At 36.0% G+C, this 25,855-nt stretch overlaps 1 protein-coding gene across 1 annotated transcript in view; it reads left to right on the top strand.

Moving 5' to 3' along the window:
* The window catches only part of PLAA (phospholipase A2 activating protein), a 39,290-nt gene extending 16,873 nt beyond the window's left edge, over positions 1 to 22,417 (top strand). The window contains exons 6-14 of the mRNA XM_060014856.1: positions 495 to 630; positions 2,709 to 2,878; positions 6,465 to 6,622; positions 7,303 to 7,522; positions 9,601 to 9,672; positions 12,547 to 12,615; positions 15,113 to 15,214; positions 16,748 to 16,912; positions 17,945 to 22,417. Coding sequence (XP_059870839.1) covers positions 495 to 630; positions 2,709 to 2,878; positions 6,465 to 6,622; positions 7,303 to 7,522; positions 9,601 to 9,672; positions 12,547 to 12,615; positions 15,113 to 15,214; positions 16,748 to 16,912; positions 17,945 to 18,510 — 1,658 coding nt within the window. The 3' untranslated portion in view covers positions 18,511 to 22,417. The remainder of the gene's footprint in view (positions 1 to 494; positions 631 to 2,708; positions 2,879 to 6,464; positions 6,623 to 7,302; positions 7,523 to 9,600; positions 9,673 to 12,546; positions 12,616 to 15,112; positions 15,215 to 16,747; positions 16,913 to 17,944) is intronic.
* Positions 22,418 to 25,855: the final 3,438 nt, after the last annotated feature.

The raw sequence follows: 25,855 nt of genomic DNA, 5'->3' as shown, positions 1-25,855 counted from the left end.
ACTTGATGGTGTGTTGTAAAAAGTTCTTGGGCGGGTTCCCTGGTGGCGCAGTGGTTGAGAGTCCGCCTGCCGATGCAGGGGACACGGGTTCGTGCCCCGGTCCGGGAAGATCCCACATGCCACAGAGTGGCTTGGCCCGTGAGCCACGGCTGCTGAGCCTGCGCGTCCGGAGCCTGTGCTCCGCAACGGGAGAGGCCACAGCAGTGAGAGGCCCACGTACCGCAAAAAAAAAAAAAAAAAAAGTTCTTGGGCATCTGAGGAAAGACTTCTTATAATTTATTGGTATAAAGTATAGTGTGTAAGATGTTAAATATATAAAAATGTGATTCTTTGAAGTTGTATATTGTATAAGTGACAAATACATAAAATTTAAAGCTATAATTTATAAATACTTGGGGTTTAAAAATCAGTATGCCTATTTAGAAAGGTGGTATATATAAATGTACTTAATTTTATATATTCAAACTAATTTTTCCTGTATTCATTAATTTTAGATTTTGTGACAACAGCAGAAGACAGATCTCTGAGAATCTGGAAACATGGGGAATGTGCTCAAACAATCCGACTTCCAGCTCAGTCTATATGGTGCTGCTGTGTGCTAGACAATGGTGACATTGTGGTTGGTGCGAGGTACTCATATTCTAGTCAGTCAATCAATAATATGTGTCTAGGCCTTAGGTAGGTGTTAGAGTGCACAGAGATAAGCCATAGGAATTTCAGGTGAACTGGGGAGACCACAGGCACATTTGTGTTACTAAACAAAACAGTAGTAGGTATAACAGGTTTTGCACTAATGATACATGATATATTATAATAGTATTGCATTGTAAGTTCTGCAGTCGAAACATGAAATTAGAAAAGTTAGAGATTGGTGTGGGCAAACTTTCTGGAGAAGAAGAAATTTGAATTGGGTTTTGAAAGATAATGAAGGAAAATGGTGGAGGAACAATGCTGGGGAACAGTGGGTGACAGGGGAAGATGGTAGCGTGGGGCTTAATTATGGAGAACCTGGAATGCCCAGCATTTGTTAGATTCAGTGCTTGGGGTTAAAGGGTTGTAGCTCTTGAACAAGAAGTGCTGTGATTAAAGCAGAACTTATGAATTATTAAATACGTAGGTTAGATTTAACTAGTGGTGACAATGGGCAGGAAACCAAGTTGGTAAGCAATTGCAGTAGTAGGTGTGAAGTTGTGAAATATTGACCCTGCAGTGCTAATGGATAAAAGACTGGAAAATGAGATAATGCGGAGGGAAAATGATCAGAAGGGGGCGTGTCAGAAAAGGATAGAGTTTCAAACTTTGGATGATTAGAAGTCCACATTAATAAAAATGGACAAGAGTGAGAGTTGGTTTGGTGAAGAAGGTGATAACTTCCTGGGATCCGAGTGGTGATAAGCCACACTCATGCAGATTGGTCATGGGCATTTGGACTGGGTCCTAGTGTAGCAACTGAGACTGAAGATCAAGATTGGCACAGAGCTTCCAGAGTCAAGCAATAGGGCATCTTTCTCTGAGGGAAGAAACATAGAAGGGGAGGAACAGAACTAAAGACTGAACTTGTGATACACTGTGGGTAGAAAAAGAAGCCAGTAGCCTAAACAAAAAGCAATCCAGATGTTGAAATTCAGAGATGGAAAAGAGATTTTGGAGGGAGATTGTGATCAGTGTCAATAAGTACATGAAGGGGTTAAGGAATGGAAAGTTAGGAAAGCTTTTGGATTTGCTTTGAAAGATGTTAGCAGTGACTTTTTTGACATCACATTTTCATAGAAAATGATAGAAAAAGGTAAATGAGAGGAGACAGATAGAAGGAGATTTTTGAAGAAATGGATGAGGGAAAGGATTATAGACTACTGTGGCACTGAAGGCAAGAGGAAAAAGGGCGACAGCCATAAGGGATACAGTGTCTAATAAAGCGGATGTATTTTACTCCTTGGCTGGGCCAGAGGTTGATTTGTTGGTTTAGTTATTTTTACCCTAAAATCATTTAAAGTTGAAGAAAAATAAAGGGGTAACACTGCTGTTAGTAGAAGGTTAAGTAAGAAAGTTTTTCTGCAGAGTTGAGTAGGATTAGTACAGTTGAAAGTGGCTAACTTGTCTCCCCTACCCCAAAATTTCACAAAGAGAAATTATGGAAATGAAGTCATTTTTCTGAGAATAGAGGCTGGGACTGTCATCTATTCCAGAGGTGAAGCTGTTTTTTTCTTGATTCGGGTTAGGTTACATTGCTAGTTAATGGCATAGTAAGGACAGGCTCCATGCATTTCTGATTAATGGATATCAAGCATCTAGTATTTTCTAAGCCCTGTCCTGGGTATTTGAGCCCTTTATAAGTTAAACAGTTTACTACCCTTCTTTATACCATAATACCTATGTGTGTAATGTTCATTTTAAAAGTGTATGCTATGTCTGTAGATTTTTATGAGGGTAAATATTTAATTTGGAATTGAAAATTGTGTTAAATATATATTTCTTTGTTCTTTCCCAGTAACTTTTTCCTTAAATAGTCTTTTTCCACCCTTTCCATTGCTTTAGAAAGTAATAGAGGGTAGTGTGCTGAAATCGGCATAGTTCTACACTCAGCAATAAATACATAGTAACATTTCTCGTATTCACAAATACAGATTATTTTTGCTTTGGATCATTGAAGTGTGATAATGTTAACCTACTGTGGCAGTGACTTAAAATCACTTTCTGTTTCCTTATAGTGATGGTATTATTAGAGTGTTTACAGAATCAGAGGATCGGACAGCAAGTGCTGAAGAAATCAAGGCTTTTGAAAGAGAACTCTCTCAGGCAACCATTGATTCCAAAACTGGTGATTTAGGGGACATTAATGCTGAGCAGCTTCCTGGGAGGGAACATCTGAATGAACCTGGTAAATATTTCAATGTATCTAGTAGTAAAAAATGCTGCCTTGTTTGCCTTTTGGAATAATGAGTGACAAGAAAAAAAGATTGTTTTGTTAAGTCATTCAGTATTATTCTCATTGCCAGGTACTGATCTTTGAGACTTTTTATTATGCATAACCACAGTGAAAAATCATGTTCTTTTTGCCTCTGCCTCACAGTTTTAAAGACTTCGAGCTAAGTTCCCATAAACAGGAATCTTTTTCTTTAAATAAATCACCTAATACTTAGCTCATATATAGTAGGTGTTCGGATATCACTCATTTAATACCTTTTGGTTGATTGGATTCTCTGAGAGGTTGTAGAGACTAAAAATAAAAATGAGTTTAAATAAAGCAATGTCTGCTTAATGCGTTAGGGATCATTTGATTTTAAAATCAGAGGACAGTAGTTGTCTCAAATGAAATCTTAGGTTGGATATGTCCATGATCCCTTGGTCCGTGGACCCCTGGGGATTCTGAGATCCTTTCAGGATATCCATGTGGTCAAAGCTAGTTTTATAATACTAAGATGTTATTTGCCTTTTACACTGTGTTATCATCTACATTTATGGTATAAAAGCGGTGGTGGGTAAAACTGCTGGCTCCTTAGGACGTAGATGGAGGCAGTGGCACCAAACTATTCAGGTAGTCATGGTGTTCTTCACTGGTATGCAGTCGTCATTAAAAAAGAAAAAAATGCCATCTGCCCTTAGGAGTGTCCCTGATGAAGCATTAAAAATTAATTTTGTTACATTTTGGCCCTTTAGTATGTGTCTTTTTTAACATTCTGGATGACAAAATGTAAAGTACACATACAGTTTACCGAAGTACCATGTGCCTCGGGTAAGTACTTCTGCAGTCATTTGAGTTGCAGGCTGAACTCTCCCTTTTTTCAGGGAATTCCATTTTTATTTCAAAGAACAACTACGGTTATTCAGGCTTAGGTATTTGGCAGATATTTTTTTGAAAATGAACAAAGCGAGAATGTCACTTTAAGGAAAACAACTGACAGCATTCGTTGCCAAAGATAAAATTCAGACTTCCAAATGAAAATTGAATTTTGGAAAACTTGTGATATTAGTGGTAATATTAACAAATGCAGTTTTTTTATATTGAATAATAAAATGTGTAATCATATGGAAGATCTGCATAGCTCAGTGAATCAGTATTTTCCAAATGACCAGTTCATGGTCTTACAAAATCATACATGGGTAAAAGAACTGTTCAGAGTATAACATCAATGGATTTTAGTATAATAGAGCATGAAAAGTTCATTGATACAGTTTCAGATTCTAAATTTGTAACCTTTAGGATCTACTACTTGTAGAATATCCACATTTTTCTGAAAAGGCTATTAAACTAGTCCTCTGTTTCTCAACTGTATTATCCGTGTGATGCTGGATTTTCTTTGTATACATCAACCAAGCAACAGATTGCAACAGGTTAAATGCAGGGGCAGGTATGATAATCCAGCTGTCTTCTATTAAGAGAGACAGTAAAGAGATTTACAAAAATGTACAACAATGCCAGACTTCTCACTAAATTTTTAAAACTATATTTATTTTTCATTGAACTATTACTTATTCAATATGTAATGGATCTATTACTGTTTTCCATGAAGTAAATATACTTTTTGCTCTTCTCATTTTTAATTTCAAATTCAGTAAATCAACTGATATAACCTACATAAAAAAAGCTGTTTGGGCTTCTGAATAACATTTCTGACTGTAAAGAAATATTGAAACCAAAAGTTTGAACACCACTGTATTATTTCATGTTTTTAATATTCTTACAGTTCTTTGCAAAAATGTAATCTTTTTGTCTATATATACACAGTCAATAAATATTTACTAGGTACCCACTGTCCGCTCTGCATTGGTCTAAGCTCTGGGGAATACAGATAACAAAAGGGACAGAAATCTCTGTTCTCACAAATTTATGTTGTACAGGAGGAGACAGATAATTAAAAAGTTAATAAGTAAATATACAAGTATGTCAGATAAGTACTATGGGAAAAGTAAAGCAGGCATTGAGTTTTAATAAAAAATAAAACAGGAGTTTGAAATTCAGTGGTCAGGAAATGTATAATACTTAGGATAGCACTGGTTGCTGTAACAGATAAATCCTAAAATGTCAGTGGCTTAACACAAGAGAAGGTTATTTGTTGCACATTTGAAGTTCAGTTGACAGCAGGGTATGCTGGAACATGTTCGTAGAATAATTTTACTCCTCTAGGTCATTGAGGGACCCATGCTGAAATCACCATCTTCATCATGTGCTTGCAGGGTCCCCCTGAATTATAGATATTCAGCCACTAGACAGCATAAGAGGGGAGGGTAGAAGATGATGAACTAGGCCTAGAACTGGCATTTATCACACCTACCCAGATTCCACTGACCATTACTCAGTGTGTAATCTAGGGACTACAAAATGTAAGGGGGCGGAATAAGGTAGTCTTCGACTAGACAGCTACAGCTCTACCCATTGGAATAGGAGCAGGAATCTCTGGAGGACAGCTAGCAGTCTGTGCCACTGAAGGCCTTGCTGAGAATGTGGCTTTCAGGTAAAGTCCTTAAGGAGACAAGGGGGCAAATCTTGCTAACATCTGTGTGGAGAATGTCGTAGGCAGAATAAACAGCCAGTGTTATAGACTCTAGGGGGCTCCAGGGCCTATAGTAGGAGGCCATTGAATCAGTGCAACGGAGAAATAATGGTGGCTTGTACCAACAGGTAGCAATGGAGATGGTGAGAAGAGGTAGTCTTTTAGCTATATTTTAAAGATAGAGCTGATGGAATTTGCTGAAGGATTAGAATTGAGAGAAAGGAATCACACTCTTCTATTCTTTTTGGCCTGATCAGCTAGAAGAATGGAGAATCATTTACTGAAATGAAGTATTGTCAGAAGATACTCGTTAATAAAATTTGTTTTATTTTCGATCAGCCAGCTGCTTTTTAGTAGAATCACATGTTTTTAACCATCCTTTACTTAATAGAGTTTTTTTTTTAAATTAATTAATTTATTTATTTATTTTTGGCTGCATCGGGTCTTCATTGCTGAGCACGGGCTTTCTCTAGTTGCGGCGAGAGGGGGCTACTCTTCATTGCGGTGCATGGGCTTCTCACTTCTCATTGCGGTGGCTTCTCTTGTTGCGGAGCACGGGCTTTAGGCGTGCGGGCTTCAGTAGTTGTGGCACGTGGGCTCAGTAGTTGTGGCTCGCGGGCTTTAGAGTGCAGGCTCAGTAGTTGTGGCACACGGGCTTAGTTGCTCCGCAGCATGTGGGATCTTCCCGGACCAGGGCTCGAACCCGTGTCCCCTGCATCAGCAGGCGGGCGGATTCTTAACCACTGCGCCACCAGGGAAGTCGCAGTAGGGTTTCTTTTAAACTGTTATTTTCTTTTTGGCCAGTTTCCAGTAGAATTACATTTTAAAATATTTTGTTTCATAAAATTTTCTATTAAACCAAAATACATATTTTCTTTTATATATAAACTTTAATGTTAAAACTTTTCGATCTAATGTTTGTAAAATTTACTCTGCCATTCTCTCTTTGATTCTTAAAATTTTTATTTTAAGGTACTAGAGAAGGACAGACTCGCCTAATCAGAGATGGGGAGAAAGTCGAAGCCTATCAGTGGAGTGTTAGTGAAGGGAGGTGGATAAAAATTGGTGATGTTGTTGGCTCATCTGGTGCTAATCAGCAAACATCTGGAAAAGTTTTATATGAAGGGAAAGTATGTCGACTTCTTTCTAATTGCTATTATCTTAAAGCATTAGACAAATTAAAAGTTTTTGTTTCCCTTTCCCCATGCTAATAAAATTTTCTTTGGTGTTTTGACATTTAAAAATAGATTTCAATGGGGAGATTCTTAGTCTTGAAGTAGATTTTTTTTTTTTTTGATATCTTTGCATGTAGAGAGAGCTGCATTTGTGATGGACACTGCCATTATTTGCCTTTTGGTAGTTACATAGATAAGCTGTTCCCAACCATTTTGGATTAGGCGCTTCTGTGTCACCTTTCATGTAATGCTTTGTGCCTAGTTATATTTAACTTGACAGGCCATGAGGGACCCTGCAGGGCTGTGCTTATAATGCCAGCATGTTTTCATGAGTAGGGTAAGGTAACAGCTAATACTTTTGGCCTTGAGATCAATTAATTGGAAACCATCCTTTGGTCTTACAATTAATATGTAGTAATAATCCATCCCCCACATCTACCTGCCAGTGAACTACTATTCTTGCACCACATGCATATGGTTGCTATTAAACATTATTTGCCAAGTGGAAGATTTTAAAATTGTGCTTTGGAGAAAGTTTAGCACTATAATTATTAACATAAATCTGTGTTATGTATGTCATTAATTTATGTGAACAGATAGTAATCACTTATCTCCTTTTTATATTCCTATTAAAGGAGTTTGATTATGTTTTCTCAATTGATGTCAACGAAGGTGGACCATCATATAAACTGCCATATAACATCACTGACGATCCCTGGTTAACTGCATACAACTTCTTGCAGAAGAATGATTTGAATCCTATGTTTTTGGATCAGGTGGCTAAATTTATTATTGATAACACAAAAGGTCAAATGTTGGGACTTGGGAATCCCAGTTTTTCAGATCCGTTTACAGGTAAGTTAGGGTTTGTATTAAGTCTTATATACTTCCACCAATGTTGATTATTTTTTTTTCTTTATTTGTTGTGTTTAAACACCTATTATGATTAGCTGTTTAAATAAAAACCAAGATTTACAGCAGGTTTTTGCCGCAGATATATATTTTTGAGGCTCAAATTATATAGTAATTTTGTATTTATGGAAACAGTTGTAAATCGTTCTCTTTCAAAAATACAGCCACACTGTAAACTAAATAAAATTAAACTGAAACTAATTCAGTCATTTGAAATGAAAAGAAACCTGTAAGTTCCTTCATGTTATTGCTTCTTTTTAAAATATATATTTTGGTGAAATTTAGTAAATAGAAATTCTGTTTTCACATGAGGCGAAACTAGTTAGTTATGCATCAAATCTAGAACTGAACTATGGGTAGTTTTAGTTTACATGTTATTTGTATTCCACATGTTCATTTTTTTTTTTTTTTTTTTTTTTGCGGTACGCGGGCCTCCAGCTGTTGTGGCCTCTCCCGTTGCGGAGCACAGGCTCCGGACGCGCAGGCTCAGCGGCCATGGCTCACGGGCCCAGCCGCTCCGCGGCATGTGGGATCCTCCCGGACTGGGGCACGAACCCGCGTCCCCTGCATCGGCAGGCGGACTCTCAACCACTGCGCCACCAGGGAAGCCCTCCTCATGTTCATTTTAAGTCAGTTGTTTATAACATAGTATACAGCGTCTAAAATGTTATTAATGGGATTAGGTTCTCATGCCAGTAGTATTATAATCCCAGTAGTATTAGTTTGAGTCTGGGATCCTTGGAAATGGAGTTTAATTCTAGAAGTATTAGCCTGAGCTCTGGGCCCTGGGAACTGAGGCCATGATATGGGATAGATATAGAGCTGACCCTATATCTATCTTTTCTTAGATATAAGGCTAGTTCTAAATAAAAATTTGAAATTGACACTTTATTGTTAATGGGTTCCTATTATTTCTGACTCTATCTTTCATGTGCTAGTGCTCTTCCTCGTATTGCAAGGATCCCATATCCTCTTCTTGTCTCAGGTCTTTTTTTTCTTCTTCCCTCACAGATGCTTCATGCTCCTAAATTATCTCCTCTCCTTCTAGTTCAAAATTCCATTGTTTGTTCACATAATAAAGTTAATCTCACCTGCATGTGGACTTAAACAGATTATCAGACTGATTCACTATGAACTATAAATGATAGGACCCTCCCAGCAGATGCACTTGACAGAACAAGAAAAAAAAATGTTTATTACCTGTATATTTCTGTTGGTTGGAATATCAGTCTACAGTACAAAAGAGTACTGTATTTCATAAGCTATCTTGTGGGATGGAGGACCGAAAAGCAGCTGGCTCTGTCTGGAAATCTAACAACAGTTTGGCTTTTTTGCTCCTCTGAAACTCTGTCAGCATCCTTAGATATATCTTTTTGTAGACACCTCTGATTATTTCCTTAGAGATACTAACAAAACGTACTCACACACACCACACATTTGTAATTGTATAAATGGGAAGCCTGTTTCCTTTGAACCACTCATTCCCTTTGTGATTTTCTCCAGTAGGTTGTAAGCTTCAGTGGATACAAGCAATCTTGTTCCCTGCTAGATCTCAGCACTGAATGCACTGTTTGACACATGAATTAATGAACCCAGGGGTTCTCTAAAAGATTCACAGTTGGTGCCTGTGGTTTGATAGCAACAACAGCAGCAGGAATTCTAGTGAATTCGTATAGGAACAGGAACTGATTGTATGTGTATATTATTTAGGTCAGAGACCAACTGCAATTTATCTTTTTGTATTTGAATTCCTAGTTATTTTAATATTTAAGTGCAGAAGCTAAGATATAATAAAGGATTAAAGTTAACAAAAGCAAAACTTGGAGAATCACTGAAATTTTAGTTTCTTACTAACCTTTCCAACTATAAGACTTCTGACTGTAACTCCTCTTATTCTGTCATGGGACAGCCTTGCTCTTTTATTTCTCCCCAAATTTAGAGTCTTCTGATGTAAGCAATGTGCCATTTATGAATTGCAGGATTCTGGCGTACTTGAGACTTTTCTTTGTTTGCATGCACAGGTGGTGGTCGGTATGTTCCAGGCTCTTCATCAGGATCTTCTAACACACTGCCTGCAGCAGATCCTTTTACAGGTGGGAAGCAGTTTTGATCAATATGTCTTTCTTCACTAAATGTATAACATTTTGTATTATACAGCTTTACATTTTGAAGATATTATCCAGTAACTGATAATTCCCTTATTATCTGTGTTTCCAATTTTGATGGATCTCCTTTTCTTTAACTTCTAATTTTTTCTTTTTCCTCGAGTACTTTTATAGCTTTCCTCATGACTTTTAATAACATATTATTAAAATTCATCATTTTCTCCAGTGGTCCTTCCTGGAAGGAGAGCAGAGTCATTAAGATCATAGATTTTAGAGTCAGACAGACCTTGGTTCAAAATCTGGCTCTACCACTTACTTGCTATGAGAAGTTGGCAAGTTACTTAACCTGTCTGAGCCTATTTTTTTTATCTGTGAAATTAGATAATAGGGGAATCCACCAACCAAGACACAGCATGAGTGCTATCACTGGCGAGATGCTACTGATCACGAGCAGAGAAGGAGCCATGTGAGTCCCTGAGATTGGATGGAGCAGTGCAGTCAAGAAGTTTGCCCAGGCATAATTTGCCTTTAGCATGGAAGGAGACAGTCCACCCAGCTACCCAGGATTAGTCTTCCTAATCTAAGTTATTAATGGCCTTCATGAAGCCCTGGAGGTGTTGGTGTCTCTTCAAAGTGACTTTATTTACCAAAGGTATGCATGCCTCAGCATCAACACTACTGGAAAAAAATTGGACTTTAATACAACTGAAGAAATCTCTGTTTTCAGAATAGCATTTGATGTATTTTATGATGCTGTTGTTGGATCTTCAGCCAGAGTTCCTGGACAATATACCAAATTTGGGAAGAAATTCGTAGTATTTATGGTATCTATTGGCCTTGCAGACTTAGTACTGTGAGCTCTAAAAGTGACTGTATAGTCCTTTCTAAACCATAGATGGGACCAACACACAACCTTGGGTCAGTATCATGAAGTTGTGAACTGCTCTCAGTGAGCTTCCCTTCTCCTAAGAATGCATTGGTGGCCCAGATGCAAATAAATAGCTGTACCCTGTGCAGTGTACCAGTGTACTACAGAAACCAACTATCAAGCTAAATGTTGTGATAGCATGATGGCTATTAAGGAAGTCTTTGGTGACCCTGAAAAGGCAGTAAAGATCTGAAGAGTAGATAAGATGATAACTTTCTCTATCAGCATATTCAGGCACAGTGATGCTCTGAAACTTAGAACAACAGAGTTCCTGAATCTCATTAGCAGCTTTTTTTTGGAACAGAAAGAATATACCAAGCTTCAAACAGTACCAACAAAATCAAGAGAACAACTGGGGCCATCGTAACTGGAGCATGTCTCACTGTTGCACAGTGTCAGTAACTCAGAAGATGCACTGATTATGGAGATATGCAAGATAGCATACTAAAAGTCCAAGAGAATTATGGAATTAATAGGTTAACTGAACCACACTGTTACAAAAGATAGGTAAAAACGTTTGCCGTATTGAGATATTATAAAAATTAAGTGGTATAGTACATATAAAGTGTTTAGCAAAATGCCTGGAATATATTTAAGCCCTCAATATATGTTAGCTATTACTATTGTTGATGTTGTTCCTCCAGTTTTACCAACAGCACTGGGGCCAAAACATTACCCATCTTGCTTCTCACTTAAGGTCAATCTTAATTCTTTTTTCTTTTCCTCATTTATATGATTCTCAAACATTTAATGTCAGTTAGAATCACATGGGATGCTTGTTTAAGTTAGTTATTGCAAGGTCCCACCCAGAGTTTCTGATACACTAGATTAGTGAGGAGGTTAAAAATACTCAGAGTCGGATCCCTTCCCCAGGAATTCTGATTATATGGTCTTGGGTGTGGTTTGCTGTTTAGGTAGTTTTAAAAGCTCCCTATTGGTTTCTAAAGTGAAGCTAATTTGGAGAACTACTAGGCTATTATGGGCAGGCCCTGGGAGTCTGCATATTGAACCAGTGACTCGCATTCAGGTGGTCAGAGAACCACATTTGGAACAGTGTAGGACTACTTTCTGCCTCATAATAATGCCTTGGGCAAATTATTCAGCCTTCCTCTTCTGAAATATTATATAATAATGATCTCTAATTAATATTTAAATGATTCATGCATATAAGATGCTTAGCATGCTAGCCAGCATATGGTAAAAACTCAGCAAATCCACTTATTCTGTGTTCTTCATTATTTTAATGAATCCTGTTCACATCTGCAGTTTTGTTTTTTAGTTTTGTTTGCTTTTTCTGTATCTGTTGCACTGGTTATACCAACTCCTGAATATTAAGCTTAGAGGGGCTAGAACAATAGCTCATCTTTCTTCTTCCCACAAAGGCTGATCCAGGACTCCGAACATCTCCAAATCCTGCTGATTCTCTCTCTGCACTTGTTTTGCCTGTTTCTTTCTTTCTTTCCATTTTCAATAAAGCAGCTACAAGTATTCTCAAATCTGAGACTGGGCTATTATCATAGCATCCCTAACTCTTACCTAGTTTCTTTTCTATTTGTCTTATGTGCCAACTAATCCCGTCTCTATTTCAATAAAATAGTGTTCACATTTCATTATGGAAACTTCTGACTTTCTTTCTCTCCAATCTATTAATGCTTTTATAATTCATTAAACTTCTATAATTATAGTATATAAGGCATGTAATATTTATTTTATAACTTGAGAATTACTTTTCCGGCTAATTTTATTGAGATCTAACTGCATGCCAGATACTGTTCTAAGCATTTTGCTGTTATTAAATTTACAGCTGTTTTATTAAGATGTCATTCTGAAGTGTGACTAATAATGAAAATAAGTCATTCTGTGTAAAGAAGGAGCAGTTTGAACTTTATCATTTGCTGTTACCTATGCTTACTAGGAGTATTATTGCATTTTAGGTGGTGGTCGGTATGTACCCGGGTCTGCAAGTATGGGAGCTACTATAGCTGGAGTTGATCCATTTACAGGTACACATTTTTCATTTCCTCTTTTTTTTTATGTAATGAAAGGTTAAGGAAATTGGCATCTTCTTCTTGCTGGAAAACTTTTTATACAGTAAATCAAGACCAAACTTTTGACCTGGCTTTTAGAGTGTTCTCAGAATTGTGTCATTACTGCACATTAGAATCATCTGGGGAGCTTAGAAAAACTACTTCAACCTCATCCCCAGCGATGCTCACTTGATCTAATGTTGCTCTGGGTTGGGATCTTAGCAAGAGTAGTTTTGTAATTTTCTCATGTGCATCCAGGATTGAAAACTGCTGTTCTACTGTATTAAGGCTGGTTTCCTCACTATCCTTACAAAATCTGAGCTATTCCCATCTCTTCCACTTCATTCTTACATACTTAATGTGTTTAGAATATTATTTACACATTGAGAGGACTCAGGAAAGAATTTGCTTTTACGATTTAGGCCTGGAATATTTGGCTTTCCCCTGAGCAACTAACTTTTTTTATTCTTAGTATCCAGCCTAAACCCTGACACATCTTACTTGTTTAGCATTGTTGAATATGTGCAGGCATACTTTTTTACTCTGTATAGGCTGCCATAAAACGCAGAACCGAACTTGTGGTTCACCTCTTGTAAGCTTGACAGATCTCTTGGCATATATATTTCCCTATTATTTTATACAAGAGAATATGTGTGACATATATGTTATTGAGCATAATAAAATATTCATAAACCCAGCACTCTACTTGAGAACTAAGTTGGTATGTGATTTTTTAAGCTATTTTTTCATTGTGAAAGTAACATTGGTTGGCAGTATTGAAGTTTAATGTAGTAAGTAATTAAGATTAAGGACTCTGGAGTGAGAATGCTTAGACTCAAATCTCAGTTCCACTACTTTTTATGTGTTTTACCTTGAGCAAGTCATTCTGTTTCTGTGCCTCTCTTTTTCTCATTTGTAAAGTTATATCTACTTCCTAGAAATAAGACTTTAAAATTACGAAATATATGTAAATCATTTTATATGGAATAAATTCTTAGTAATGTTATACCTGTTGTATTACAAAAGAGTCTTAAAGTTAACAGTGCTTCCTCTCATTTTTAAGAAATTAAAGTTTTTAACAGTTTGGTGTATGTAATGGACCTTTGTATACCTTATCTAAGCCACTGTCATCTCTCACCTAGACCAATGAAATAATGGCCTCCAAATTGGTCTCTCAGTCATCCTCTGTTTATGCCCCTCCCTTGATTAAAACCCTGTAATAGCTTCCCATTGACTATTTTCTCTTGCCTTGTATCACATTCCTCTCTGCCTTTTTTCTTCCATACTGGCCTGCATCAGTGTCTTGAGCATGGCATGCAGTTTTCTACCTCAGGAGTTTGGTACTGCTGTTCTCTTTGGGAATACTTGTGCCCTCTACTTTGCTATTTTGACCAGTAATTATTGTTTGGCTTTTTCCCTCCTTTTTCTTTTTTATTTAATTTTGCAGTATAGTATTTATTAAATGAATTCAGTGAAACTTCCTGGATATGCACATATACCTCTTGCTAGATCCTCTAGTCTATCATAAGCTCTCAATGCATCCTATACTTTTCCTTCAGAGAACTTTTCATTGTATTTAATTGTTTGGATGATAATTTGATTTGCAGTCTCCTTACCACAACTAGACTCTAACAACCAGGAGTACAGGCAGTGTCTTTGATCATGTCAATAAATATTTTATGCTTTGTAAGCAATTAGAATTAATTTTGTGCACTTACCTCATTCTTCATTTATCTACCTTCCCCCTTTCTATTCCTAATATACTCAGAAGATTAAAATGTTTTATTCATATTTTTGCAAAATACCTTCATTTTACGTCAGAACAAAAATGTTGTATAAATTAAGATTTGAAATGAAAGACATAAATGAGATTTAAATTATGCTTTAGTTGAAGTAGCTTATACACTGAGTATTGTTGAATTTTCATCTTGTGGCAGTTTTTTGTTCATCATCAGATACTGAGTTAGTGTTACTATAATGGGGACTTAAGAAGTAAATACATATGCCCTTCAGGAGCTTACAACTTGGGAGGGATTTATAAAAATGATGTAGAAAATGATTGGAGAAAATGACAATGCCTACTACATGATTTGGAATGAGAAAAGAGAGATTAGTATGCCTGGAGAAGAAGGAAATGGAAAGTTTCATAATTGTTTTGTGTTCTTTGATCTTTTAAAAACTTTCAATTTAGATTGAATCTTAAAAATATGAGAGAAGTAGAAAATATGAAATGGAAAGGCTTTGTTTTACAATGAAGCTCCCATTCCAAAAACTAAAATTTATTATATTAACAAATATATACAGTATATAAAATCTTACGGATTTATTTTCTTTTTTTCTGAAGTTGGTTGTTATTTTATTGCATGCACTGAATAGTTATGTATCTCAGTAATTTTGAAAACAAAAATCAGTTAGAAAAATCTTGCTCTTGACCACTCTGAACGATTTTCACTTTCTTCTATTCTGTAAATAGGGAACAGTGCCTACCAATCAGCTGCATCTAAGACAGTGAATATTTATTTTCCTAAAAAAGAGGCTGTCACTTTTGATCAAGCAAACCCTACACAAATATTAGGTAAGTGTATTTTAATTAAATAGTTTTCTCACATATCCACAGACTCCTTGAGTTACTCTCAAGGCTGTTTCTGTCCTAAGCATGTGCTGGGAACCAGGTGCTTACATGATAGAGACTTGTATTTTGGTATTACACAACTGAGTCAACTAAAAATACACGATCTGATAATGGACATTAATACTTTATAAGATACCTTACACAAATATAAGTAAATGCTTTTTGATGACGTTAATGAGAAAAAAAATTAAAGGGGAAAAATACCAGTCACATTCCCTAAGCTCTTAACTGATTTCAGAAAAAAAATAATGAAAACGAATGAGTAAAGCATTTAAAAAACAAAGATCTTGTCTGTAAAAATGAAACTGCTCAGTTGGCTTTCATTGCTTTTTCTGTTAATGTTTTCCTCAAAACAAAATGACTAGGTTTTGTTTCTTGTTTGTTTATTTTTGACTGAGAGTATTACTAGCTCTGTTTTCCTCAAAGATTATGGTGGGAGTCTATTGAGATAAGATAACATACATACCTGAATATATGACAGGGGTGTTATTGTTTTGGGGAGGTTTGTTTTGTTTCTCATCATCCTTCATACTGTCTTTATAAAAATCATTCATAGGTCTTTTCTTAATTGCTTTATTTTTGAACAATAAAGAAGTGTATACACACTTTTAGACAACTTGACATTTTTAAACTCTTGTACAAATATAAAAGATCTCTTTTTGTATTCCCTTAATAAACTGTTTTAATATTCTGTTAGTGTTAAGCAATTTTTAATGCCAAAGAATAATGAAATAGATCCAAGTTTCCAGTTATGATAGATAAAAATTTGTAAATTTGGACATTGTATCTTCTGAAACCTTTTGTGATGGAAATTTGGCCTTTTTTATTCTTTGAGATGAAAATTTTTGAGGAAATAGTGTTAGATGACTCAAAGTAACATTAATGATGACAAAGATGCTGATATTGAAGATGCATGTGAAGAGTTTGAAAGAAATAGTTTCATGAAATGTCAATATTATGGGAAGCAAATTAAATGTTTTTTTTTTTAAATGTGATGTCAAATGTACAGATGAAACTAAGTCAATAAATTAAATATAAATACACATTTAGCTTTTTGACTATTTCATTGGTAGTCATAGAAGTTGCCATAAGTTGGCTAAAAGATGTTATAAATTTTCTCTCTGAGAAAGTAGGGGATTGACTTATATATGACATAATATTACTTTGAAAAGCATTCAAAATGATAACAAATATGGTATACTTAAAAACTTATTCAAAGCAAAAAGCTTTAGAAGATCTTAGAAGACAACAGGTAAAATAAAAATCATAACAGTAATCTTTCTTTTTCTATACTGTACTCAGCTTAAAATTACTCCCAGGCCTTATTCTTGTTTTATGGTCTTTGATAATTGCTGTGAAAAGTCTTACCTCCCCATGGTGTGTGGTAGAGTACTTTTATTGAAAATGTTGGCATTTATGTGATATATCTGCCTAATTACAGTTAGAGAAAATTGAAGGTTTGGATTTGGGTTCTAGGTAAACTGAAGGAACTTAATGGAACTGCATCGGAAGAGAAGAAGTTAACTGAGGATGACTTGGTACTTCTTGAAAAGATACTGTCTCTAATATGTAATAATTCTTCAGAAAAACCCACAGCCCAACAACTTCAGATTTTATGGAAAGCTGTTAACTGGCCTGAAGGTACAGAAACACTCTTTAAAATGTAACTAGAAAGCAGAAATTATATCTTTTAATTTCATACTACTGGTGTTTCTGGATTAAATAAAAGTTGACATGTTAGTTGAAATTCGCATTGGGAAAAACTTCACAAAAAGGATTCACTATACCACTGTAACTCATAGTCTTGCTTTGGTCACATACCTTAAGAGAATCTGAAGGTAATGTAATGATCCCATACATGGACCATTTTGTATACTCTTTCAGAGCATTTGTGGGTTCCCTGCAAGCCGTCCACGAAACTCTATCTGACCTGTTAAACATAGGCTACAAACATTTGCTATAAGTATGTTTTCTTTTATTTAGTTAATTAACTCTTTTTTATTCTAAAAGTGTCCTCTTCCCCGTTATTTTTTCATGTAATTGATTTATTGGAGAAAAAAATCATTTTTCCTGCAAAATGTCCTATATTTTGAATTTGGCTGATCACTTAATGTGTTCCTCTATCTGTGTTTTTCCTGCTAGACATAATTAGATTCTGGTTCAGTAGTTTTTTTCAGGTGAATATCCTTTATAAATGATGTTGCATACTACCTCTATATCACAGGGCCCATAATTTCTGCTTTCCTCACTTTTAATGATGTTAAGATTGTTTAGCGCATTCATTTACATGGTGTCTACCCAGTCCCTTAAATATAAATCCTTCTACCAATGTGTATAATAAGCATCCTATTGGCATTTGTGAACTGGAATTCTCCTATAAAGAACTTTCCCTCAATTCTTTGGTCTTGTTTTAGAATTTTTTAAAAGCAAGGTCCCAATCCTATTCTTTGCACAAAGATTTATTGAATACTCACTGTATGTCAAGCTATTTTAATAACCCAGGAGAGTTACCATATTTTTAAAGTAATGTGATCTTGTAGCAATAAATACAGTTTCTATAAATATGAAATATCAGTTAACACAAGTTTCAGAAATACACATTTTGTAAAGCAGGCGTATGATTTTTAATGTTTAAAATTTTTTTTAACATTAATGAATTTTTCTTTTCAATAGATATTGTCTTTCCTGCACTTGACATTCTTCGGTTATCAATTAAACATCCCAGTGTGAATGAGAACTTCTGCAATGAAAAAGAAGGAGCTCGGTTCAGCAGCCATCTCATCAGTCTTCTGAACCCTAAAGGAAAGCCAGCAAACCAGCTGCTTGCTCTCAGGACTTTTTGCAATTGTTTTGTTGGCCAGGCAGGACAAAAGCTCATGATGTCCCAGAGAGAATCACTACTGTCCCATGCAATAGAACTGAAATCAGGGAGCAATAAGAACATTCACATTGCTCTGGCTACATTAACCCTGAACTATTCTGTTTGTTTTCATAAAGACCATAACATTGAAGGGAAAGCTCAGTGCTTGTCAGTAATTAGCACAGTCTTGGAAGTTGTACAAGACCTGGAAGCCACTTTTAGACTTCTTGTGGCTCTTGGGACACTTATCAGTGATGATTCAAACGCTGTACAATTAGCCAAATCTTTAGGCGTTGATTCTCAAATAAAAAAGTATGCCTCGGTATCAGAACCAGCTAAAGTAAGTGAATGCTGTAGACTTATCCTGAATTTACTGTAACAGTGGGCTTGGGGACTGAGATTTTAAATTGATAAGTTTTTTTTTTTTCCTCACATTTCACATGTCTGATTACAGATGATGAAAAGAATGCTGTGGATTAAGTAAAATTTCAGATCTTGTAAAGTGGGGGCGGGGGAGGGGAAACAAAGGAGAAATAAAATTTTTGCACTGGTGAACTGTGAAATTTTCCTGGGTAATGGGGATAGGTTTTTTAATAGTTCAGATATAAATTAAGAATGAGCTATGACCAACAGCAACACAACTACAGTGGTGTAGTTCCCTTACCTTAGCCAACTAGGAGAAGACAAGGGCTTTTATTTATGTAATCTGCTTTACTACTTATATACCCCAGACTGTTACTTGTTGGTGGTTGTCTTTTATTTAATTTCTGCTCTACTCATTTTCATTGCTGGATTCTTTCAACAGCACTGATTGATTTCAAGGTTTTGTTTTAGGACAACTACTTTAGAATTTTTAAAATTAAGTTTGTTATAAATTATTCCATATATTGAAAAGATATAAAATAATTTCTTCATTTAAGTCCTCTGTAAATAGAAAGTTTGTTTGATGGCTTATTTTCAGTTGAAGTAAAAGCAAATTACTAAGCTGTGTTATGTGTATCAGTTCAGACAGATGAAGCCCCAAATTGACTACAGGCTTATGATCCAGTTTCTTTTCCCCTTCACTATTTGAGGTAACTTCATTATTCATTCCAATTTCGATATCTGATTGTCTATTTTTGGTCATTTCCATTATATCAAAGGGAATTTGGAATGTGTTGAATATTATCAGGCAGTTGAGCGAGCAAGAATACATCAAACTGTTATTTGCAAGTCCAGAGACTGTCATGGGAAATTAGTATTTTTGAGCCTCTAACATGGTCCCGGTATAGTGCTAAACACTTGGATATTTAATTCCCAAATCCTGTTAAATGTAGGGTGATGTTATCTCTATTTTCAGAAGTAAAGATAGTGGGATGAATCATGATGGAAAAAAGGAAAAGTACAAACCATGCCATACTTCCTAGAGAGGGAGGGGTCACAAATTTGTCTATGAACATCCTAGCAACTAACACCAAGAAGGAACCAACCCATTAATTATATAATTTGTTGTGTCTAAGAGAACCTTAATTTCTTAAGAGAAGTGTAACTATTCTTAATCTGAAATAGCATCATTCCCAACATTTATGATATTTAGAACCATGAATTTCCTGGCTTAATGCCAAATTGCAGTCTAAGAAGAACAGTTCCTCCCCAGTAAGAGAGGAATGGTTTGATTGTCTAGATTAGTCCAAGGAAAAACTTTTGGAATATCAAAAGAGAATGGGTAAAATGTAAATTGAGGGGATATGTATTTTGCTAAGTATTAAATTGCAATTTTCTGGTGTGTACCCAGACGTTAAATATTGTTTGCTGGTTCCATTAGTTACCTGTGCTTTGCTTTTTGTTGAATTGGGATTTAGGGAGTTAAGTCAAAGTTAAATGACTGCATTAAGAGTGTAACTGGGTCAGCCTGGTTCAGTGCTTACAATACAGTGCTTTCTTTTTAACATGTCATGTTTAGCATGCAATTGTAAGTGCAATTTATTTGCAATATTTTGAAATACTAGGTACCTTTGAATAATGGTAGGATGTAAAGTCTTCGTTAAGAATAGGAGTTTACTCTTCAGAATGTAAGGGGTGGCAAATGGTAAACACTGTTTGCTTCTCATTAGTGTGCAAGTGTTTTTATAACCACTTTTATTATACTGTTATGTTTATTGAAGAAAAATTACAAAATACAGTTTAGCAAAAAGGAAAAAAAATCCCACTTGAAAGATAAGTGATAAGTGGTGATCTAATTGTTTTAAAGATTTTTTAAAGTTATTTAAAGTTACTTAAGTTACTTTTTTCCATTCCCTTATTATTTTTTTCTGACTAGAAAAATGCACATTCATTGAATAAAACACACACACATAAAATAAAAATTGCCTATAATTCCACTACCCAGAGAGAATCATTCTTAACATATTGTGCCATATCAATTGGTATGTAAACATGTTTTATTTTTAAAAAAAGGATTGTATGATACACATTGTTCAATAACCTGATTTTTAAACTTGACATATAGTACACATATTTCCACCTTAATAAATACGTTATATCGATGTGCCCATTTCCTATTATCTGACATTGTTTCCTATTTCAGCTATCAAGCAATGCTATGGCAAATCTCACAAGTTTCTTACTAAGTCCTTCGGATACATTTTATACTTGGAATTGGTGGGTCAAGTTAATGCACATTTTTAAACTTTGATAAATGTTGCCAAATCACCTCCAGTGGTAAAAGTCTTGGAGTTAATGTCCTTCATATTGCATTAGAAACAGTTGCCTGCAAAAGAGCTAAGTTATCATTGTCTCTAATTCATTAACTATTGTAGTCCCCCTCTGGCATTACATTTTTAAAAATGAGCATTTTAGGGAATTCCCTGGCTGTCCAGTGGTTAGGATTCCACGCTTCCACTGCAGGGGGGCAGGGTTCGATCCCTGGTTAGAGAACTAAGATCCCCCATGCCACACGGTGTGGCCAGTAAATAAATAAATAAATAAAATGAGCATGTTATGATTATTTTTCATGACTAGCTGAATTTATAACTAAATAACAATGTGACAAATTTTTTTTATCTACCTCATAATCTTCTTAAAATAATGGAAGAAGCATAGCTAAAAACCTTCACAAAGATAATTCTGGGGATAAGACTGGGTTATGGCTTCCTTAGCAGTTATCACTGTATATTATGGTTATTTTGTGAAAAAATAATAAAATGTATAGAGGATCATTAGTGATGTATCATCCTTCCTAGAGGTCTTGAGATATAAATTACCCACCTGAGAATAGGGAATGTTATTCAATCATTAGAAAAAATAATTTATAATTACTCTAAATTCTAGTGCATTCTTCTGTAGAAAATTATACACAGTATCTCAGTCTGTTTCGGCTGCTACAACAAAAATACCATAGATTTGGTGGCTTAAACAACAAACATTTACTTCTCACAGTTCCAGAGACTGGAACGTCCAAGATAAAGGTGCTGGCATATTTGGTGTTTGGTAAGGGCCCACTTTCTGGCTCTTAGATGCTGTCTTCCTGTGTCCTTGCATGGCAGAAGGGAGGGGGGAGCTCTCTGGGGACCCCTCAATCCTGAGGGCTCCACTCTCATGATCTAATCACCTCCCAAAGGCTCCACCTCCAAATACCATTACGTAGGAGATTAGGTTTCAACATATTTTGAGGAGGCACATTCAGTCTGTAGCACAGTGTAGTTGTCATTATAAATACAATTTTGAAGGCTCATTTAACATTTTTCCATGTGTTTCCTTTCAATTTTTTAATGAAAATGTTCATACATACAATGAACACCCATGGACTTGCCAACTGGGTTCTGCAGTTGTTAACATTTTGCCATATTTGCTTTATTATTAATACTTCCATTTGAAATTATTTTAAAATAAGTTACAAATAACACACTTATCAACTAAATAATTCATTATGCATCTTTTAAGAAAAAACATTTTAAAGAATATTCTTATTAATAACCACATACTAAAAGAATTAGTAATTTCATAACATCTAATATCCAGTGTATATTCAAATTTCCTCATTGTCCTAAGAATGTTTTTTATAACTTTTGTTCTAAAGGCTCTAATCTAAAAAATCAAGGTTTATGTATTGAATTTAGTTATTTGGTTATATGGCTGTTTGGTCTCTTAATCTACAACAGTTCCTCCATCTCTTTTTTTTTTATCATTGACTTTGAAGTGTGTTGGCCAATCCAGAATGTTAACTACTCCCGTTTTGTATTTGTAACAAACATTCTTATAACCCTACTGTATTATCTACTGTTGCTTAATAAATTACCTCAATACTTAGTGACTTAAAATAACACACATTTATTATCTCAAATTTTCTGTGAGTGAGGAATCCTGCCACAACTTAGCTGCTTCCTCTGCTTCTTTGTTTCACATGAGGCTGCAATCAAGGTGCCCACCAAGGCTGGGGTCTCATCTGAAGGCTGGACTGGGGAAGGATACATTTTTTTAAGCTCACTTATGTAGTTAGTGTTCAGTTCTTTTTGATTGCTGAGTTAAGGACCTCAGTTCCTAGCTGGCTGTTGGCCAAGGCTGCCATCAGTTTTGCCTGGTGGGCCTCCCTGACATGGCCAGTTGCTTCATCAAAGCCAGGAAGAGACAGTCTGCTAGCAGGACCAACAAGAATCTTTATAATTTAATCACAAACATGACATCCCATCAACATCAAGATACTCTATTGCTTGGAAGTAAATTACTCAAAAAAAGTGGATTACACAAGGTTATGAATACCAGGGAGAGGGATCTTTGGTGGCCCTCTTAGAATTTGCCTGCCACACCTATTTCCTATAAACAGAAAGCTAAATCCAAAGGCTTGGTTGGATTGAAATTAGACTATTGTGGCCAGAATATTCACAGGTGATTAGTACTTGTTTTTTGTTTGATTTTTTTTTTTTTACTTGATTGCATCATATCTGAGCTTCCTTAGTGATGTTTTCCTTCCCTTAACTAAAGGAGGTTAGGAGAATAAAAATGGTATAATTGGCATTCTAGTTACCATCTCAACAAAGATGGGGGAACATTTTTTTGAAGTTTTCTTGTTCTTAAATATTTTTCCACCTGTCTGCTTCCTAAAGTGGTTATCAGGTTTTATTTGTTTAATATTTGAAATTAGGATGCTTGTTTTCCAGGGATACTAAGAAAGGCAGGATCTTGACTTTGAGGGCAAAAGTAAACCACTCGTGCCTGTCATGGAGGAAAACAGCCTTCAGAATAAGGTGGGTAATGGAAGTTTTAGAGGAGAAAGTTGACCAACCTACTTCTGTAAAGTAGGTAAGCTGATATTGATGCTAGGCCTAAGATGAATTCCTGGGACTTAAAACTTGACCCTGGGTTTCCTGGACACTTTATAATAAATCACAAAAGTATAATGTCCAAGTGGCAATGATATTTTCATTAGATATGATGTGATAGAGACAACATCACTCTACATTTAAGGCATATGATATAGCAATGTTTACTCAATGGTTTGCAACTGTATTTAAAACCAACCAGTTGAGCAGCATTGCAAAGAACAGATGAATTTAAGTAAACTAAATAGCATGCATTAAGCAAGTACATTATGCTATTTCCTATGTTTACCATTATTTCCATGGGGCAAGTACTGCTAGTAATCTTACAGGTGAAGAAACTGAAAGAGGTCAAGTAAATTTTTTTGACAAGTCAGTAGTAACAAAACAAAATTATATTTAAAAAATGATGTTGGCAAAACTGGACATCCATATGGAGAAAAATCTCGATTTGTAGTAGCCACTTCACTTTATCATAATAGCAACTATGATGGTTGGTAGTGGCATGTAAGGTTGATACATAGAGCAGAAAAAAGTGGCCTGAAACAAGTCCTCAAACCACATTTCTTTCATTCTTGTGTCCTCAAAGGAACTAATAAATTCAAGAAATGTTTGCTTACGTCTACATCATTTAAAATTTCAGTAGTAAGAGCAACCAGAGATGCAGTGTAATATAGCAAAAGAGTACTGGCTTTGGAGTTAAAAAGCCATATAGTTCAGTGATATTTCCACCACTTACTAATGAGTTAAGGCAAGTTGCTTAACCTCAGTCCCAGTTTACATATCTCTACATTGAGATTTCATAAAATAAAAGAATAAGATATTTGTGTAAAAGCCTAGCAAAATATGGGCTTCCCTGGTGGTGCAGTGGTTAAGAATCCACCTGCCAACGCAGGGGACACAGGTTCGAGCCCTGGTCCGGGAAGATCCCACATGCCGCGGAGCAACTAAGCCCGTGCGCCACAACTACTGAGCCTGCGCTCTAGAGCCCTTGAGCCCAACTACTGAAGCCTGTGCACCTAGAGCCGGTGCTCTGCAACAAGAGAAGCCACAACAATGAGAAGCCCGCGCACCGCAAGGAAGAGCAGCCCCCGCTCGCCGCATCTAGAGAAAGCCCGCGCATAGCAATGAAGACCCAACGCAGCCAAAAAAAAAAAAAAAGGCTAGCAAAATATCTGCCACATATGTGTTTACCAAGCATTACTTTCAAAGATAACAAAGTGTAACATCTTCTTTAACAATGAAAGTGACTGCTGTGTACAAAGAATATTTAAAAGGAAAAGAAAAATACTAGATTTTATTGCTACCGGGGGAAAAAGTGCCCATGTAGGTGGTAGGGGGTGGTGGTGTCCTGATGATTTTTTAATAAAAGCAGTTGGTTGGAACTCTAAACACAAATATCCTTACACTTCTTTATAATGCCACAGAACCTCACCATGAAATATAAAGGCATTTCTGTTAGAATATAAGAATCACATCTACCCATCGTACAGCTGTAGCATTGAACAGTGACTCATTTGATATCAAACAGCGTTGAAGGTCCTTCTCATAACTAGCAGAGAAATACAAGGAAAGAGGGGGCAGGGGGAGTCTAGAAAGTATGCATATAAGTTAACTATAGCCACAGTAATACTGCACAGAAAACAATAACAAAAACGATAGCATTTATTTAGCTCAGGAGTTAACTCGTTTGGGGTTTGGCTGATCCTGGCTAGGCTCATTTGTGACTCTGCTCTACTCTGGACTTGACTGGATAGCTTACCTGGGGCAGCTGAGCCCTATCTGTCTCCTCTTTCTCCTGGGACCAATGGGCTAGCCTGAGTATATAATTTTTATGGTGATGGTGGAAGCACAAGAGTGGACCATCTTAACTGCACAAGCTTTTATTGAGACTGCTTGCTGCACATCTGCTAATATCCCCTTGGCTTCATTAAGTCATATGGTTGACTCCACTTTGCAGGAATTATGTCTCTAGTCAGCGGAAGAAGGACATTATCAAATTACATGGCAAAGGGCACAAATACAGAGAGGTGAAGACCTGGAGCCATTAATGCCATTTACCACAGTGACGACATAGAAAGAAGCTCTGTGTGGATCTGCAACTTCTCAGTACAGAGTTTAACAAGCAATGAGTTTCTAGCATGTGCCAGATACTGTATTATATGTTGAGACTACAAAGCTATGTAATACACAGCCTCTGTTCATGAGAACTAACAGTATTTTGAAGAAGATATTAGCAAGTGCCTGCAGTAGAGAGTTTTGGTTGCTCTGTAGGGAGAACAGTAGGTTACAAAGGAAAAAGCGGCTAATCTTAGCAGGGTTCAGAATGCAAGTGATTTGGAAGGGTTTTCAATAAGAAGTGATACTTGAAGTGAAATCTTAGATGTAGTTAAGGTGAGTGGAGGTGGGGTTTTTGAATAGTCTCGGAGG

This window comes from Delphinus delphis, chromosome 6 (assembly GCF_949987515.2).
Source record: "Delphinus delphis chromosome 6, mDelDel1.2, whole genome shotgun sequence".
Classification (NCBI taxonomy): domain Eukaryota; kingdom Metazoa; phylum Chordata; class Mammalia; order Artiodactyla; family Delphinidae; genus Delphinus; species Delphinus delphis.
Note: the sequence above shows the minus strand (reverse complement) of the source record. Positions and strands in the feature narration are given on the sequence as shown.